Here is a 17760-nt window from a genome sequence, read left to right as displayed (position 1 = left end):
TGGGCTCACTAAGTCCGTGGTTTTATGCACCCATGATCCTCAGAAGACTGAGGATCACACAAATGCAGCTGTACAAAAAATCTAAAGCCCCTTTTCTCGATAACAAAAGTACCAATGACAGCACAGAAAGGCTGATGTGAATAGATACAGTTTAATTCTTTATGTAAGGAGACGTTATTGAGAGAAGAGTTAAATCTAAAATCCAAATTAGCATGGCTCATTATACAGAATACTTCATACAGGAACACTTAATCTTATACTTGTACACAGAAAACAAACATAGTTTAGTTTATTCAAGTTATTAAAATTCTTCAGTAAACTGACACACTGTTACAGAAAACTGCAATAAAATTGAATGTATAATTTTCCTGAAAAAATGCCCATATGTTTTTCATTTTTTGCCATTTCTTAGCATCAACAGCTTCATAATTTAAAACTTCAATTTGTTCAAATACAAAGGACTTATAAAAAATTATTTCATTCATCTTTAAGGATTATGAGAAAGAAACAATCTTCTTGTATTTTCAGCTGAAAGCTGATTGAACCGCATTTGGATTTTACAAGAAGGACTTATTTGATAATCTTAAAATTGATTACCACTAAAATATATCTGATTTTTGGTTCTAATTTTTAAGTGAAATACACTTTAAACAAATATAAATAATTTTATAATTTATAGAGAAATTATTTTCTCTAAAAATATACAAGATTTGATTTATTTATATTTTGGTGGCTTCCTACCAGCTTTACAATATATCTAGTCACAAACAAGGAGGAATTGAATTTTTCCTGCTACGTGAACTCAGAAATCACTGAAATTATTGTATTAACACATCTCAAAATTAGTACATGAAACAAACTATAACACAACTATACTTATTAATATATATTCAAGTAAAAAATGAAACAATAATTTGATATTCTCTTGCTTGTCAAAAGTTGTTAAAATTGGACATTGTGTTTTTATTTCTCTTTTCTTACACTCATGTATACATATGTACATCTATTTGTACCGTTAAATAATTAAACTCACATACCTTTTTTTGTGAGTAATATGCACTGAAGCCCACCTGTGACATTTCCATTTGGAAGGTATCGCCTTGGTCAGTACCTGGTAAAACAGATATGCATATATGGTTATCTCTATGTAACCACACAAAATCCAGTCCTGCTGCCTCTGAGTTTAGGTATATAGGGGCTGTGTATATCCACCAATTTGGCTAAAGCATTTATAAGCAATGGAAATCAGAGCTGGTAAATGGTAGAAAATTTGGAGGATTTAATAAAAAATTGGTAAGATGGAGCTAAGAGCCATGCTTTAAGTCTCTTCCAAAAAAAGGGCAGAAGGTGATGGCCAAGATGGTTTGAATCAGTTTGCACAGTCTTGCCATTGTGGCTGGTCTCATTATGTGTTTCCTAGGAAGCATTAACACCCTGAAATTAACAGCTTTAATGACTGTATATTCACAACTTCCAAACAGAATAGAAATTTTTATTTTCATATAGGACATTAAAAAAAACTGTTGTAATTGTACTGTGACATCCATTTCCTAAGCTAGATGGATAGGAATTTAGTGGGAGCACTCAGTAAAAAGACCTATTCTCTTGCTTTGAGTAGCAGCATGGGCCCAACAAAGAATAAATGAAGGTGAAAGAGAAGGGAAGATTTCTTCCTGAGCACAGGAAAGTGGCAGACATAAGCTTCTTAGGGAGTTGGGAGCAGGTTACACATCTCCAAGGCAAGGTGTGAATTTAACTTAAATTTAAAAGCTGGCTTTTGGGACAGCCAAAGTATCTCACCTCTGCAACACCTTCCTCTGAGCAATACACAGCAGTGTGGGTGGTACTAGGGAAGGGGCCTGGAGGGGGCCACCACACAAATTGCATTTTCAATTCTGTAATCAGTAACCCAGTCTTCTGGTTTGTTTTGTTTGGCTTGTGGGTTTTTGTTGGCTTGGTTTTTTAGTTTTGTTGTTTTTGTTTTGTGGTTTTTTTTGTTTTATTTTTTTAATTTAAAAATGGCTTAGGATTCACACAGGTGAAGCTCACAAGCGTAAAGATATCTTTATTCTTCTGATGGTAAGAAATACATTTGGCTGCATATGGAAAAGCCCCCATGCCTGAAGCACATGACATGATAGAAATTTCATTAGCTGGGGAATGTTTTCCCCAAACTGCATAAATTAACTTAAAGCTCAGGCTAATTATGGGTAGAGTAGCTGGGGGAACACCTCTGAAAACCAGAGCCCTCCTGGTGAGCAGGGAGCAGCCTGCAGTTCCAGCTACCCCTCATTCTCACAATACAGCACCAAACTGAAGCAAAATAAAATCTGATCTAATTTTTCAAAGACATTGAGTATTTTACCTTCTATACTAAAAATGCGTTCTCCAAGTGTTCCTGCTTCTTCTAGCAGTGCAGCCTCAGACGACACATTGAAGAAATACTTTTCTGTTGGATGACTAGCAATTCCCTTGATTTCTTTAATTAAGTTTTTAGTATCAAGTTCATGCCTTATTAAGTATCCCAAAACCTTGTGTAGAGAAACAAAGAGCAAAATAAGAAGAGAGAGATCATGGTGCTACTTAATTTCCTTCTGTATTATTTTAGCAAATATTCTACATTGTTTTAAAAAAGTTACCTTTTTTCATATTACTGAATTGCTTATTAGAGTTCATTCCTATGCAAGGGACCATTCATACAGGAAAAGTACATAAGGCCTGGCAAGGGAGCACTCAAATTGCTCAGGCAATTCTAGTCTTGCTTTTTAAGCTAGTGAAAAGACCAGAATTTCCAACAGTCCAGAGGATTAATGTGACTTTGCTTCAGTCTCACCAGTGTAACAATGTGTGTGTTACATACCACTTTTGTATAGAACATGTGATTCTATACATACATAACAAAACAACCTTTCAAACATGCAGTAACGTATAATTTCAGTATTACTTACAGCAATGCCAAATCTGGTTATATTGTCTTCATTGCATTTACCTATCACTGTTTTCAAGTTGGAGCCATCATGTGATTCTCCGTCTGTCACAACAACCATGACTTTTGTGGCTGTCGGGCGTCCTCCCGACTCAGCTGAGAAGGCATACTGTCTGTTATAAAACATTGGGTTTGTCACACATCAATCCATAATGGATGGAATCCAACCCATATACTGTAATGGATATGTCCATCACTCAGAAGAAGTTTCTTCTGTAGTGCATAAGAAGCAACTTGGAATGCCAACAGGAATTGGCATCACCAAACTCAGAAAAAAAATGGAACAGAATTAATAATAGGCTTCTCAATAGTACTGCAAATATTGACTCCACTGAAAGCTGAGTCTGTTCCTAAACCAAATTCTCAAGTTAATTTGATTCAGCATGTATTTTGGCCTAGAGTTCTGTACTTGATTAAACTTCAAAAGAGCATCTTCTTGTTGAGAAGTGGACCTGGTTTGTATATGTGTCCAGAGTCATAAAACATTGGTTTAAATTTTACCTATTTTTTTTTCACACTCGTGGTGCTGCAATGACAAACTGACAACAGACAAGAGGTTTTATTTTCTCTGCAATCAACCAAAGCCTGATCTGCAAACAGATCTGTTACTGGGCCCACTGAATACCTGGATAAACTTTACTTTTTTCAGTGGTTTTCTATCTTTCCTGAAACTTTGTCTACTCTGATGCACTGTCATGTTTAGAGATCTGTGACATAACAAGCAATTCTGTTGGGTGCTAGAATTCCTTTAGAGCAGAGTTCAACCCAATGGCTAACAATATGCTTTTCAGCAATTCTAGTTTACATATTCCTGTACCAGTCTGCATGGGACACTGTAAATGTACCTGATGGATTCTGCCTAGAGCTGGGAACCTACTCCAGAGGCCCTGGGCACATGGTCTTCCAGTGGGAATGAAATTCAAGATGTTCTCATTGCCATGTAAGTTAAGTTAAAACAGTTGCACAGTAAATCATCAATGCATCTCACCTTGCATTGTCAATGGCTTTGAAAGTATTAGTGAGATCTCCTCCCTTCTGAAACGTTTTCTCCATTGCTTTAACAACCTCATCCTTGGTTTGATATGTATTTAAGTTGAAGACTACTCGAGGATCATTAGCATACTGAATTAAACCCACCTATGCAATTAAAAAAATGGTGTTAGATTATGATGCTCTTCAATTAGTTACATAGAATCATAGTGCTTACTTATGCATTAGGTTGGTGTAAAAGGTCTGCAAATGCACAGTTCCCTTTCAACACATATAAAACCAATTAATATTAACACATTTGAAAAGCAAAGAAAGCTAAAATGCTCTTGCACTTTGTATCATTTGTTATAGGCTACAGTATGTTACTGCAAACGATCTGAAATAGTAGACATTAAATGTTTGCTTGGTTACTTCTAGGAGGGCTGATGAATAGCAATAGTACAAGGTGCTGTGGGAAAAAAGAGGAAATAGCAATAGTTCTACAAGCTGACAGCACCTCAGTCTGATCTCTTCTAAGGAAGTACTAAAGGTTAGTTTACATCACTGCAAACCCTACTTGTTTTTAATATAGGTGAAGCTAAAGATGTAAGATAAGATGTGCATTTAAAACAAAGGGGAAAAAGAGACGATGCTGAAGGTGAGGTTCAGAAAGAACTGAGCAGAAAGCCTAGCTTTTAAGCACCTCACTTCCAAAGTAGCCCAAGGAAGAAGGCAGCCTTTGGGAGAGAGATTTCCAGTGCCCCAGTCTTTGTTCTCAGAACTGTTTAGGGAAAATGGACAACTGTAAAGACAGAAGATGTTTAAAAGAAAAAAGGCAATAAAATTTTCCTTACCATCATCAAATCAAAAGGAAAAAAAAACCCTCAAAGATCAGTGAGTAAAGCAGTAGGAAAAATTCCTGTTTTAAAGATGCAGCAGTTGGAAAGTGAGAGTTGTATGAAAATTCCATTAAAAGTCTGTTCTACTTTTATCACATCCCCAAAGACTATTTTCAACTACTTTTATGTCTAATGCGTGAACGAGATCTGACTCCCCTAGATACAACACAGACTTCTATTTCAGTTAATTTATGTTTTGGATCAAATTACTAATCACTTTTGAAATAGGATAACCATGGGATAAAATTCCCAACACTGAGTAGGGTAACTGAGCAGAATAACCTGTGGCTTTGATTGAGGTACTGTACAAAATCACGCTTGATTTTCTTCAAAACTGATTGGTTTAGGTTTTGTTTGGGTTTTTTTGGTCTTTCTCAACTATGTCTTTGACTTACCTGGGTCTTGTTAAGGCCTATGTCTAAGCCTTGTACAAATTTTTTCAAAAATGCCCGCACTGCATCCCAGGGATAAATGCTGTTTGACTCATCACAAACCACCACAACATCTATAACAGAGGAACACTCTAAAACAAAAATAAGAAGTGGACGTTAAATGCATCTGCACTCTCAATATACTCCTCAGCTAAATACAGAGGTGCCTATTTAGGTCTCACACAGGCAACACTTCAGATCAGGAGGCTTCGCCAGAATGAGGACTCAACAGGAGCATACGCAGGTTTTAAGCCTGCACCGGTGCAATGCCTCTGAATACAGAGGATTAAGACCATATTTACATCAGCACTGGATTGCAATTTGTCAGTCTCTGCATATCAATCCCAGGATTTTGGGACATACTTTTGGCACATACTTGTTTTCTTTAAGAAATCAAAATTAACAGACCCCAACACAATATCTCTTCATATTGTTTGATATGTTTGTTTGTTTGTTTTTATTTGAATCTGTTCTGCACATGTTGGCTTACTTTGAACAGCTGGAGAAAAGCTTCGTAGGATCTCAAAACTTGGACTGATTTCAGAACAAACTCCTGTTGCGTAGTATTGTCTTCCACACTGCTGTGCCCACAAGGGACCACAAGTCTTAAAAAAAAACAACAACAAAAATAAACGGTAAAAATAACAAATACTTGTCTCACCATATCTATACACAAAACCAACACAAGCAGGACGACACGCATATAGGATCAGCAAAGCTCCCTCGGGTTATGGGGCCAGTCACCCCTCTCACACAGTTCCTCAGGGAGCGGAATTCCTGACGGCGCTGTCCGGCGCCCATCCCGCGGAACCCGCGCTGCAGCGCCAACGGCGGCCGCCAGGTGGCGGCAGCGCCCCGCGCAGGCGGGCCCGGGGCGCGCGCGGCGGCGCCGAGCGGGGCGGGCCGCGACCGGGCGGGGAACCGGGACCGGAGAGGGAAACCGGGACCCCAGCGGGGAACCGGGACCCGGGAGGGGAACCGGGACCCCAGCGGGGAACCGGGACCCGGGCGGGGAACCGGGACCCCAGCGGGGAACCGGGACCGGAGAGGGGAACCGGGACCGGAGAGGGAAACCGGGACCCCAGCGGGGAACCGGGACCGGAGAGGGAAACCGGGACCCCAGCGGGGAACCGGGACCCGGGAGGGGAACCGGGACCCCAGCGGGGAACCGGGACCCGGGCGGGGAACCGGGACCCCAGCGGGGAACCGGGACCGGAGAGGGGAACCGGGACCCCAGCGGGAAACCGGGACCGGAGAGGGGAACCGGGACCGGAGAGGGGAACCGGGACCCGGGCGGGGAACCGGGACCCCAGCGGGGAACCGGGACCGGAGAGGGGAACCGGGACCCCAGCGGGGAGCCGGGACCGGAGAGGAGAACCGGGACCGGAGAGGGGAACCGGGACCCCAGCGGGGAGCCGGGACCCGAGCGGGGAACCGGGACCCGAGCGGGGGACCGACAGCTCGGACCCCTTCCTAAGCCTCGTCCCAACGGGAATCCACCTCGCGTTTACAGGGTAAACTGCACCATCTCCCGCCTCGCGGTGAGCACTGTCCCATTCGGCCACACCAGCGGGAGAGCTCTGCCCCTGGCCGCGCACCCCCCGGCTACGTGTTTCGTTGGCTTTGGGGGAAAATGACCCTGCTTCCCTGCAGGAAACAGTCTCCTGAAATAGAAGTATTTTCAGCTGGATCAACCTGCTGTCATTTATATCTTTATAGGTACTGATACCAACCACATATTAAGACAGTATCTTGCCGTGAGAATATAGGGGGAGCTGTGTGTGTGTGTGGGTTGGGGTGGCGAGTCGGTGGTTGTGTTTCCTTCTTCAAAGAAAACACTATAAACTCGAGGAAATAAATGTAACCTCTACATAACCTCTCTCTAACGGTTCTGTGAGAAATTACAGTTTCCTTATATATACATTCTACACCCACCTTTATTTAGGAAAAGAAGGACTTTTCTCAAGAATAATAGAGGGCAGAAAAAAGTAATTAAATTGAAAAATAAGTCAAAAAGGAGCTAAATCACCCACTGGTTTCCCAGCGAGTGACAACATCAAACTATCCTAAGATATTTGACCAGATGGCGGATTTTCTAGATGAGAAAGGAAGTATATCCACATTATCTGATCTTGAGATAAGTGCTTTTTTTAGCTGCTACATAAGGCATGGTTAGTTCATACTGAAAAAGACAGATTTTTAGAAAGGTGAACGGTATAAAATAAATCATCTCTATGAAGCTGGAGGAGAGTTACTGGCCTTTAAAATTAATTTAAAGTTCTTTTTAGATCAGTCTTATTTGCCCATTTTCTAACTTTTTTTTCTTTATTGGTGGCAGTTCAAAACTGTGATGTTAATCTTGGAGCAAAAAGTAAAAATGTTCTAATAATCTTTGTTGATCTTCAGAGGAATAAAAACGGGGGAAAATTAATGTTCCAGCACTGCTTAAGTCAGAAATTTAAGATGCATCATTACTGAAGGGGAGATCACATATCAAGGACAGATGAACTTGAAAGGCAGAAAGTTATAAAGGGGTGGAGACTTGCCCTTCAGGACTAACATTAAGAAATTGGGCATAAACTGGAAGGTCATTGAATGGAAGGGAGAGAAGCATATGGACTGGGCACTGGATGACTGCAGGGTGTCTGCAAGCATGCAGCCAGCATACAAAGCAAATATGGCTTAAAGATGTGTGACAAGAAGCTGTTGAGTTGGAGAAATACCAAATACACTGTTTAAAAAAACATTTCAGTCAACAAACTCTGTATTTGTTTAGCAAGGCAAAGGAGAAAGGTGGTTGTGGGCTGTCAAATAGAAAAGGGAGATTTTATATGCAGGGAGATGAGAGCTGCTTCTTTCAACTAAAGGCACAGCATTGCCCAGTAAACAAACTGGTAAAGATGGGAAATCCAGAAAAACTTTGTTAACCGTCAGTGAAATTCTTCAGCAACTCTCCAACAGGACTAAGCATGCCTCAGAAAAATGTAATGAGCGTGTGGGAGACGACTGCCTTGCACTTAGAAATACCTTTGGGAAGCAATCCCCTGGCATCAAACTGCCAAACAAGCAGGACTCGGGAGCTGCAGCACAGACATGCCAGCCTGGGTCACACTCCCCAGCCAAAGAGCCCAGGGACTGAGCAAGCAGCACAGACTGGGACAGGCAGATGGAGGCTGAGAGAGGCCACAGGAGGAAGGAGAACGGTGGGCTGGGAGGAGGAAGCCCTGAAATAACCCCCAGAGCCCATCACAGAGGCCAGCTGCCACAGAGAGAGTCTTGGAGCAAAGTCCCAGCTGGAAGCAGCTTGCAAATACGAGCAGGCAGTCCACACATGGGGTTCAATACCTGCCACAGCTAAGCCATGGGGCTTTTGGTATTTGTTGAGGCTGAGTCACAGATAAGCACCTGTCTCCAGTACCTCGTTCTCCTTATGTCAAAAAAGAACTCCTGTTGATGAAGACGTGACCGTTTATGTCTTACAATTCAACCTGGCTTTTTGTGTTTTTTTTTTTTTTTTAATCCATGCAATTTAAGGAGAATCAATCAATACCATGTTGATGAGGAAATACTTTTTAACTGAGAGAAGTTTAAATATTATTAGAAAATACAAATTTCCCTGCATGAGGTATTTTAAAACACTGAAGTTACTCATACTGACTAAAAGTGAGGGTGCATAGGACATTAACAGTAATGGAAAGTAATATTCAGGAGAGAGAATAAGATTTTTTTAATCAAGGCCTTTTCAAGCCACAAGTCAAGAAAATAACTGTTGCTGTAGTTTGAAGTTATTAATAACTTTACTAATTACATGACAACTGCTGGAAAGGTTGGAATTAGGCATACGTCTAAGTACTTCAGTAAACTGAACTACATGTTAATGAATATAAAAAATACTTGAATACTTTTGTGATTACTAGGGAGATGCAATGAAAAATACAAAGCTTAAGGACAGCCTAGAGCTCTTCTCTGTGTATTTTGTTGTTTTACTTACGTACTCGACATGGCTACATCAAACTGAAATACAGCTACACACAAAGAGTTTTCATGTTTATGATTAGGATCATAAAATAACATATTAAACAGGTATTCACTTCCTTTCAAGTAAGAATTCTATTTTGCAGGCTCCAAGGACAGTGGTTTGTGAAATACACTCTGAGAAAATGCATCCTCTTCCAAGCTCACTAACCAAATAAAACACATCACAAATCCAAGGTACTGGAAATACTGGTATCTCAAGAGAACAGTGCCTGTGCAAGTGTGAATTACAGAGGAGAGATTATATAAAGTCCATTGAAAGTACAATCAGAACACTACAGGACTGCCTTAAATAATTTAATGGTGGAAATATTCTTGTCTATATTGTCTGACTTAAATTACTAAGACATTAATTAGGATAAGACATTTAGATAACAAAGGAGAGACCTCACTCACAATTTTCCTGCATTAATGATACATTTCACAATTGATTTTGGACCCTAGGTAATTGCAGTGGGATATACTAATCCATGCTTCATAATAAAATACATTTAGCCTCGACTTATGAAAAGGTGTGGAGAATTCTGGTTTCTTGATTCTCTTCAGAAGTTTCTGTGTGTATTACATATGATCTTGATACATACCAAAAATCCTCCAGTTTTTGAGTTCTGTATCAGAGTCAAGCCAAGGTTCATGTCCTCTTTAATTTCAGTCACATTTGGAATATTTATTAAAGCTGAAATAAAATTAGATTAAGTAATTGCAGAATAATAAATAAGATGTAGGAGCAATTTACTAAGACAGAAATAGTTTCAAAAACTTGATTTTTCATAATCTAAGGTGCCTTTTCCCAATAGCTGCATACAATTCTGAAACAAAAGAAACAAAAGCCAATCTTTGGGGGAAAAAATTGCTAACCACCAAATATAGAGATCAATTAAGTATGGCCATTTAGAGTATCTGCCCTCAAGAGAGCTGAAGGCAAAAGAGAGGAAGAAACAATCTACCTATTGCATGTTTTTGGCTGGCTGAGTAGCGCCAGCTGAGTAGCTACTGTTACATTCCTCAGGACACCAGACTCCTCTGATCCAGTGTCAGGCTTTAGACAAAAAAACTGAAAGGGACAGTGGAGGGTAGAAATTATCTGCACCACAAATAAACACAAAGGAGGCATCTCAGCACACCCTGCTGCCTCATATTTTCACTGTAACCAAACTTGAACTCCATTTTATAGCTAGTTTGCAAACACAGACACACACGCCTGCCTGGTTTAGGGGGGATAGGGACAGGCACCCACTCCTGGATGCCAGCAGGGAGCCCTGCGCCCACCAGCCACTGGCTTTGGGACCCACAGTGCTCCTGCCCCTTGGCTGGAGGGTAAAGACCCCAGGTGCTCCTGTGGGTGACACTGAGACTCCAGTGCCTCCAGCAGCTGGCACCACCTGGCCTGAGTACAGTGGCAGGCACCAATTTTTGCTCAGACAGACACATGTCTCATCAGGGCTGAGGCGTTGCAGCACACACATACCTCCGCAGAATCTGAGATTATGCAGACAGCTAGTTAAGAAATGTTTTAATAATGTATATTGGCCTCGTACAAGCACAAGGGAAAAATGAACAAGTGCAGCAAGACACTGTTAGTTAGAACGTACCTTGTAAATTCAATTTTTTACATGTGTTTTTGGACACACCAACAGGACATGCATATATATCTCCAGTTCTGTTTGCAGGATAGCCACTCCAGGGTGAACCAACCAACAACCTAAAGGAAAAGGGACTTCATTAGGTCCTTAACGATACTGAAAAAGTTCAGCACCAGCATTGCATGGCACACTATAGGTAACTGGTAGAGAGGCTTTCATGAGCACCCAAGGCATTCAGGTGTAGAAATCTTCTCCAGAACTGTTCAGAAGCTTTACTTGCATGTCAATACACTGCACTGGATTCACCAGGGGCAGCTTTGGTGGAGAAGAAGAATGAGAGAGTCTTTGGGGACTCATCTGCCTCCAACATGTGTACCATTTTTAATGTGACATTATGTCATAGGTCAGAAGAAATACAGTGGAGGTACTAACATACATAGACACATAAAAATGTAAAAATATATATGTTGGGGATCAAGATACATATTACTTATTGTTCTATCAGTTAACGGTTAACTGATTCCTTTTAGGTTATTCTCTTAACTGATAAGAAGCATTTTCTACAGGATCTGCTCATCAGCAATAAAGCACTTACGTCTGAGCTTGAGCACTACCACACCTTGATAACACTGAGTCAGAAAGAAAATACTGCAGGTGGTAACAATCTGCTGCATAAAGTCTGTAATCCTGAACAAGAAAGTTAATACTTATGATAATTTTGCCTGCAACAAAAAGTGATTCATGTTCTCTGACTCATTTGTTCATCTGCCATAAAGTTTCCCCCCAACATCTGCTCTTCAAGGCTCTTAATTTTTATCTGAAAGCCTTCAAAAAACTGTTTAGTTCACCTTCTTGGAATACTGCTTAAGAACACCTATCTTTCATCAAGTCTCTTAATGATGATCTCAAGGGTTTTTAAAAATAAAGCAGATTATTGAAAAGCAGGGACTGTGGGTATTTGCTCCAGCAGCAATATGACTTTATTTCCAAACAGAACAATCCATGGTAGCAAAAAATGCATTTTGGAGACTGTAGGAAGACAAGCAATGGGGCCCCAATACAGAATACTGAATTCAATTAGAAATCATCTTTTTTTAGTCCATCAATGGGTTGCTTAAAGCAAAATTGCTGTTCTCTAAAATTTTATAGGTGGCTAACACAAATATACCTTGTGCTATTAAAATTGTGAAATTATTATATTTTAAAGCAATTTCTATATATATCATATTAACTTCCTAGGAATCATCTGATTTTACTGCTGTGATCTTAGTTTGAATAAAATGGTTATGACAAAAAAGAGTTTTAGATGCACATGGAAGTGTTTTAGACCTTTTGAGTTTGCTCAGAGAAAATACTGCTTAATTGTATTTTCTTTTTTAAGTTTATTTCACCTTAATTAAACATAAATAACATTATTTTATCGGTTCAGCTGGGGGTTTGGTTTCAGATTCCCTTTCTTGTGTGTCTTGATATTTTAAGAATGCCTAATTCCTTCTCAATTAGCTTGTTGGAAAAAGGTGATCATGCAGGCAGCAGGAACAGGACTTTGTGTACTTCTAGCATCTCTAAATATGCAACTCAGCTCCATAAAAACACCTCTCTCTATCAAAACAATTGCAGTAGCTGTGAGGAGGCCTCTGATTTTCTTGTTGTTTTATGAGTGTTTCTGAGCCTTTTCAGCACAGTGGAAACCAGAACCACCACAGCTCAGGACCAAATAAATAGAGCTCATAAGCAGCTACTGCACTGGTCATGTGCCAAGAGATAAGATAATGTGCAAATACTTGCAGTGACACAGAGGGCTGGAGTTGGTCAATAGTAGGAGGAAGAAGGAGGAAGAACAGGAGGAAGACATGGTGTTACACTCTCTCACCTTGCCAGGTACTACTGAGTTAGGTACAGGCATAAAATGCTAACTGGGCTGATGGGAGAAAAGGGTTAGGAATCTTTGTGGAAAGAGGAAAGAGCTTTAAAATGGATGGAATACTGCGTGTGCAATATCTGAAACTGGAACAGCTTTGCAGCATTAACTGTCAAGCAGAACACTGCACTGTGTACATTTATAAACACTGGCAATTTTTTTCTAAGTTTCCCAGAAGACAAATATATTTCAGAGTTCTTGCAGGATAAAAGCTACTGTTCAGATAATGGCCTTGTATCATGGAAGTACCCTTTGCAACCACTCCCATCTGGTCATGAAACTCACTGTGAATCTCTGTGTTGTGCTGGTACTGTTCTGCAGTCACAGGTTTCCCTGGGAGCCTAGAGCACACAGTTTCACTCACAAGAAGAGTGAGTGAGAAGGAGAAGAGGAACAGAAGCATGCTTGAGCACTAGCTGACCCCAAACCCAAGCCTCTCTCCCAGATAACTCCAAGATCTACCCCTACTATTGGCATAGAGACAAACCATCCCTGCTCTAGCATTTGCTAAAAGCTGTTCTCTCCTTTTCAGCATGCATACTTTTGCTCATTCCATGGGCATTATTTGCCTACCATTTTCCCTGCCCTCATCATTTACTGCAATTCAGACATCTACTTAAACCAAGGAACTATCACTTAAGACTTGATATTCACAAGATAATTTCACTTTTGCTACTCCTGAAACTAACCATGGGGTTGCTGCATGGTACAAACAGGAAAATGTAAGACAAAATGAGATGAACTTTTCTCATTTTAAATCTAGATTTAAATCTATGCCAAGTAAAGAAATGTAATTTTGTCTTTCATTTGTCTTGCATTCCTCACAGTTTACTAGTGAGGAATTTACTTTACTTAAATTACTAATTTATTTTTCTGTATTCCTTGTAGATTTGCAGAGTTTGTGAATCGCAATGTCATATCTATATTGCAGGCCAAAAATTGCCACTCCATACACAGAATTCACACTTAGAAGTGACTGTTGCTGATGGTGATTTTCAGAAATGAACAGAGCTATTAAACCCGTTGCATTATTTGACTTAACTAGTCTAACCTGTCATTAATACATGCCTGAGAAAAAATTATTAAGTGACTTAGGCCAAGCTTAGCCCTCTACTTTTAACTGCCAGCCTTAATGGCTCTAGGAAATAACATAATTTCTATTTCTTTTGTATTCTTTGCCTTATTTAAGGTTTAATACCAGCCTTAATCTACATAAGAAATCAGAAAGTTCTACTTGCCTTTCAAAATTAACATAAACCATTACAGTAGGGAGTTATACAACACTGCTCTGGGAAAATGCATGTGTATCTTTCTGAAACATCAGAAGTGAAGACAGCAAGGGAGTATCTGGCTAGCATCCTGCTAACTACAATTTTTTTTTTTTTTTTACTGTAATTAGACAGGATATATGAGACAAAGTGAAACGGAATATATCAGGAAAGAATGCAAGAAACCAGTACTGAAATACTTGAAAATGCTTGTTTCCAAAAAAACTGTATTATGTATAATGTATTAAGGCTCTTTTTCAGCCATGAGTTAAATATTTATTATAACAAAACCTCTTTATGTGTTCTTGCAGACCGTCTTTACAAAATACTAGAATGAGCATAATGTAATATTGCTGTTGATGTTATTATTCATCTCCCTAATCATTCTCCAACACTGTATACAAAGCAATGGCACTAGAAAGTCAAATGATGTTCAGCAGCAATGCCTTACCACACAAGCTGCAGGAGTGGCAGATCAAAGTGCAACAGGAATTATTTCTGGGAAATTACACCATGACAAATCTGGTAATCAGCAAACTGTGATGCAGCAGAAAGCAAAATCAGAATTCATAGTAAAGGGCTGAATTCCCAGCTGTTCTCAGAGCATGTTTTGTATTTTCTAGTTTCTTTGGTTTTTTTTTTTTTTCTTTTCTCATGTATTTGCTTTTTATTGTGCTGTGTTGTGTTTTGTTTTCTAAACACAAAGATGGCTAATAGGAAAATAAGAGTAGAAAGAACCTCTCAGATAATCTGGCCTTTTCCCTACAATTACAGGAAGTGATGAATAGATATAAAGACCAGAAAACTCTTCATGTTCATAGATGCTTCTCTGCACACACTAAAACTCTTCTCGGCACCTAAAACTTTTGATCCTTTCAACAAGAATCAGAAGTTCAAAAACTGCAGTGAGCTATGGCAAGAGAGTTTGAGTGATAAACTCAGAAGTCCTAGAAAAAATCAACCAGAGCTTCTCCAAGCAGGAAAAGGGCAAACTGTGGTGTATGCAGTCGGAAAACAAAACTGGGTAAAGAACTCAGCAGTGGTTAGGAGTGGTTCTGGCACTGAAAAGACAGAGCTGCAACAATGGCAGCTTCTGTTAGGAGGGGAAAAAAAAAATTAAAATTACCCTCCTGAAAAGAAATGGCCTTCCTCATTAAAATCAAAAAGCTTTGAAAATATACTGATTTCAATAGAAGTTCATACAGAAATGTGTCTTTTTGGCAAAATATCTTATTGGTCTGAAGAGGATGCACAGAACATCAGGAGAAAGGCCAATGTATTTGGTGACCAGTGAGCAGCAGGCAATGATTTCTCAAACTGCTTTTGGTAGTGCAATAATTATGAGATACACCAGTAAATGCACTGTATATTGTGTCATTATTGACATTTGAGATGAAACAAAATATTTTAAGAAAAAAATCCCACAATATAAATTCAAAAGCAAAATAATTTTTAAAATTGCAAATTCTAAGCACACAGACACAGCTGAGCATGTGTCTGAAGATACATGCGTGTAGGAAAAAGCATTTCACAGCTATCTACAACTATTTCAATCTTCCTCCCCTGAGGAAGCTATAAAATCAACTATCAGCATAGAGTAAATATGGTTATCTCTGAAGAATATACTGTCAGCTACTGTTCAGGGAATGCACATTCAAGATGAACTTGACAGGTACAATCTGGCTTTCTAAAAAATTATATTTATAAAAATAACAGAAATTTTAGTCTCAATTTAAGATTCAAATGCAGATGACCTCTTGACAGGGAGAACCACAGCATAAACTGAATTATGTTTCTATGGTGGCTAATTACTTGGTGGCTAATTACTTGTGTGATTAACTGCTTTTCTAATTGACAAGTTTTCATTGGTATTCACAGTTTTCCTCGAGTTCATTAAAGAGCTCCTGTTTTAAAATTCCCACCAGAAATTGTGAAAAGCTTGAGCTGTGCTTGACTTGCAAGTTTGTCCTTATTTATGAGCATCGCACACCATCAAGGCTCATCAATGCACAGTGGATCAGTGCCCAATTATCCTGGATCATCTGTCTCTAACACAAAAAGATTTTCTTGGTGGTTTGTGCCACAGTGTCCCAACATGTACCAGACTCTTCAATAGTCCTGCATTCCCTTTTGGACTGTCTTCCCTTGTCTCCAAGCAAAAGTGAAAACCAGTAACAATTCTGCAAAAATTTTCTCTTTATCATTTCTTTAGTTCTTACAGCCTCTGGCAATGCACCTCCCAGAAATACTGCTGAATAATATAACTGGCATCTGCTGTATCTCTGTATCTCTCCTTTCTACTCTGCGAGAGTACAGGAGGTTTTGTAAAGCTGTATTTTATACAGCACCCTGTGAACTTATCAAGCAAAATCTAGGAAGTGATAAAATTTCTGGTGGACCTCAGATTCTGGATAACCTCTTCTGAGGAGAGATGGCACCCCAGCAGCACATGGTGTGGTGAGCAGCCCCATTCTCTGTGCCTGGACAGAGTTTTCTGAAACATCAAATTCTTGCTGCACAGTGACGACATCTTCACAAAAGCATATGATGATAAATGCTCACCTCAGACAGAAAAACCACCCTGATCTTATCTCAGACTGTTTATCTTATTCCCAGTTCAGCCATGTCAACAAGAACTCTGCACATGGGCTGCAGCCTCTGCATTGGCCATAGGAGAAAACAACTCTACTGAACAACTTGAAAGAGATTGAATGTTCTATTTGGGTTGGGGATTATTTTTGTCTATTTGGTTGGGTTTTTTGTTTTGGGTTTTAATTTGTTTGTTTTTTAAAGAAAAAGCTCTTTTGTCCCAAGAGAAAGAAAATAGCCTAGAAATTAAGAGGACAAGACAGTAGAACATGACTCACTTTTTTTTTAAGCTTGTCTAATGATTTTTTGAATGGGAGAGTGAAAAGGGCTTTTCTTCACTGAAGAGTCTCTAACAAGTCCTAGTTACTTGAACACAAGCTGATGAAATTTCCCTGATTTTTGGAGATAGGTCAGACACCATGCAGTGAAAGAACTAATGGTGGAGTGCCTACATAAAGGAAAGTCTACCAGATTCAAAATATTCATATACTTAGGAGAAGATTGGTTGAGCTCCATGGTCATAAAGGTCTTTTCCAACCTATATTATTCTGTAATTCTGTAAGGTAGGAAAAGTGAAACCAAAGTTAGTTTTTTTTTTTCCTTCTATCCAGCACACATTATCCAAGAAAGTGGTAGTGGAGGAGTTTTTATATTAGAAGCAAAACTAAAAGGGGGAAATATAAAACATAAATAGCTTGAATGGATCAGACAGCTATTGCTTCTTCTGCAAACTTTCATAAAAACTCACAAGAAGTATAAACCACAACAATTTCTCCATGTATGAGGCAAAAATGTTCAATTTAGTACAGGCACACATTCTTGTTCTCCTTCAATAGCTTTACACAGAAGTTGGGGTTTTTTTTGGTTGTTTTTTTTTGGTTTTTTGTTTTTTTTTTTAAAGAGATCTCTGATCTGTGGGTGACTAAACACATAATTAAAGCAGGCAGAAATGCAGTGAGAAGCCACCACAGCATCTGATGAAGAGTGGGGCTAGGTTGGAAGCCTACTCAGCTGAGGGAGAGAAAATGCCAAGGTTTTAATTCAGAGGCTACAGCTTCGGTCTCCTCTTGCTGTGTCTC

General features: G+C 39.5%; 1 protein-coding gene across 2 annotated transcripts in view; it reads right to left on the bottom strand.

Annotated features, from left to right (window-relative positions):
* ITGA2 (integrin subunit alpha 2) overlaps window positions 1-17760 on the bottom strand; it is a 68049-nt gene that overhangs the window by 30052 nt on the left and 20237 nt on the right. For both annotated transcript variants that reach the window (XM_068177273.1, XM_068177272.1), the window contains 8 exons: window positions 10913-11022; window positions 9905-9996; window positions 5776-5890; window positions 5250-5377; window positions 3975-4123; window positions 2949-3099; window positions 2366-2531; window positions 1038-1111 (listed from right to left, as the gene is read on the bottom strand). In XM_068177273.1, the coding sequence (XP_068033374.1) occupies window positions 1038-1111; window positions 2366-2531; window positions 2949-3099; window positions 3975-4123; window positions 5250-5377; window positions 5776-5890; window positions 9905-9996; window positions 10913-11022 (985 nt within the window). The remainder of the gene's footprint in view (window positions 1-1037; window positions 1112-2365; window positions 2532-2948; window positions 3100-3974; window positions 4124-5249; window positions 5378-5775; window positions 5891-9904; window positions 9997-10912; window positions 11023-17760) is intronic.

Source organism: Anomalospiza imberbis, chromosome Z, assembly GCF_031753505.1.
Source record: "Anomalospiza imberbis isolate Cuckoo-Finch-1a 21T00152 chromosome Z, ASM3175350v1, whole genome shotgun sequence".
Taxonomy (NCBI): Eukaryota; Metazoa; Chordata; class Aves; order Passeriformes; family Viduidae; genus Anomalospiza; species Anomalospiza imberbis.
The sequence above is the reverse complement of the archived record's forward strand: the minus strand, read 5'-3'. Positions and strand labels throughout refer to the sequence as shown.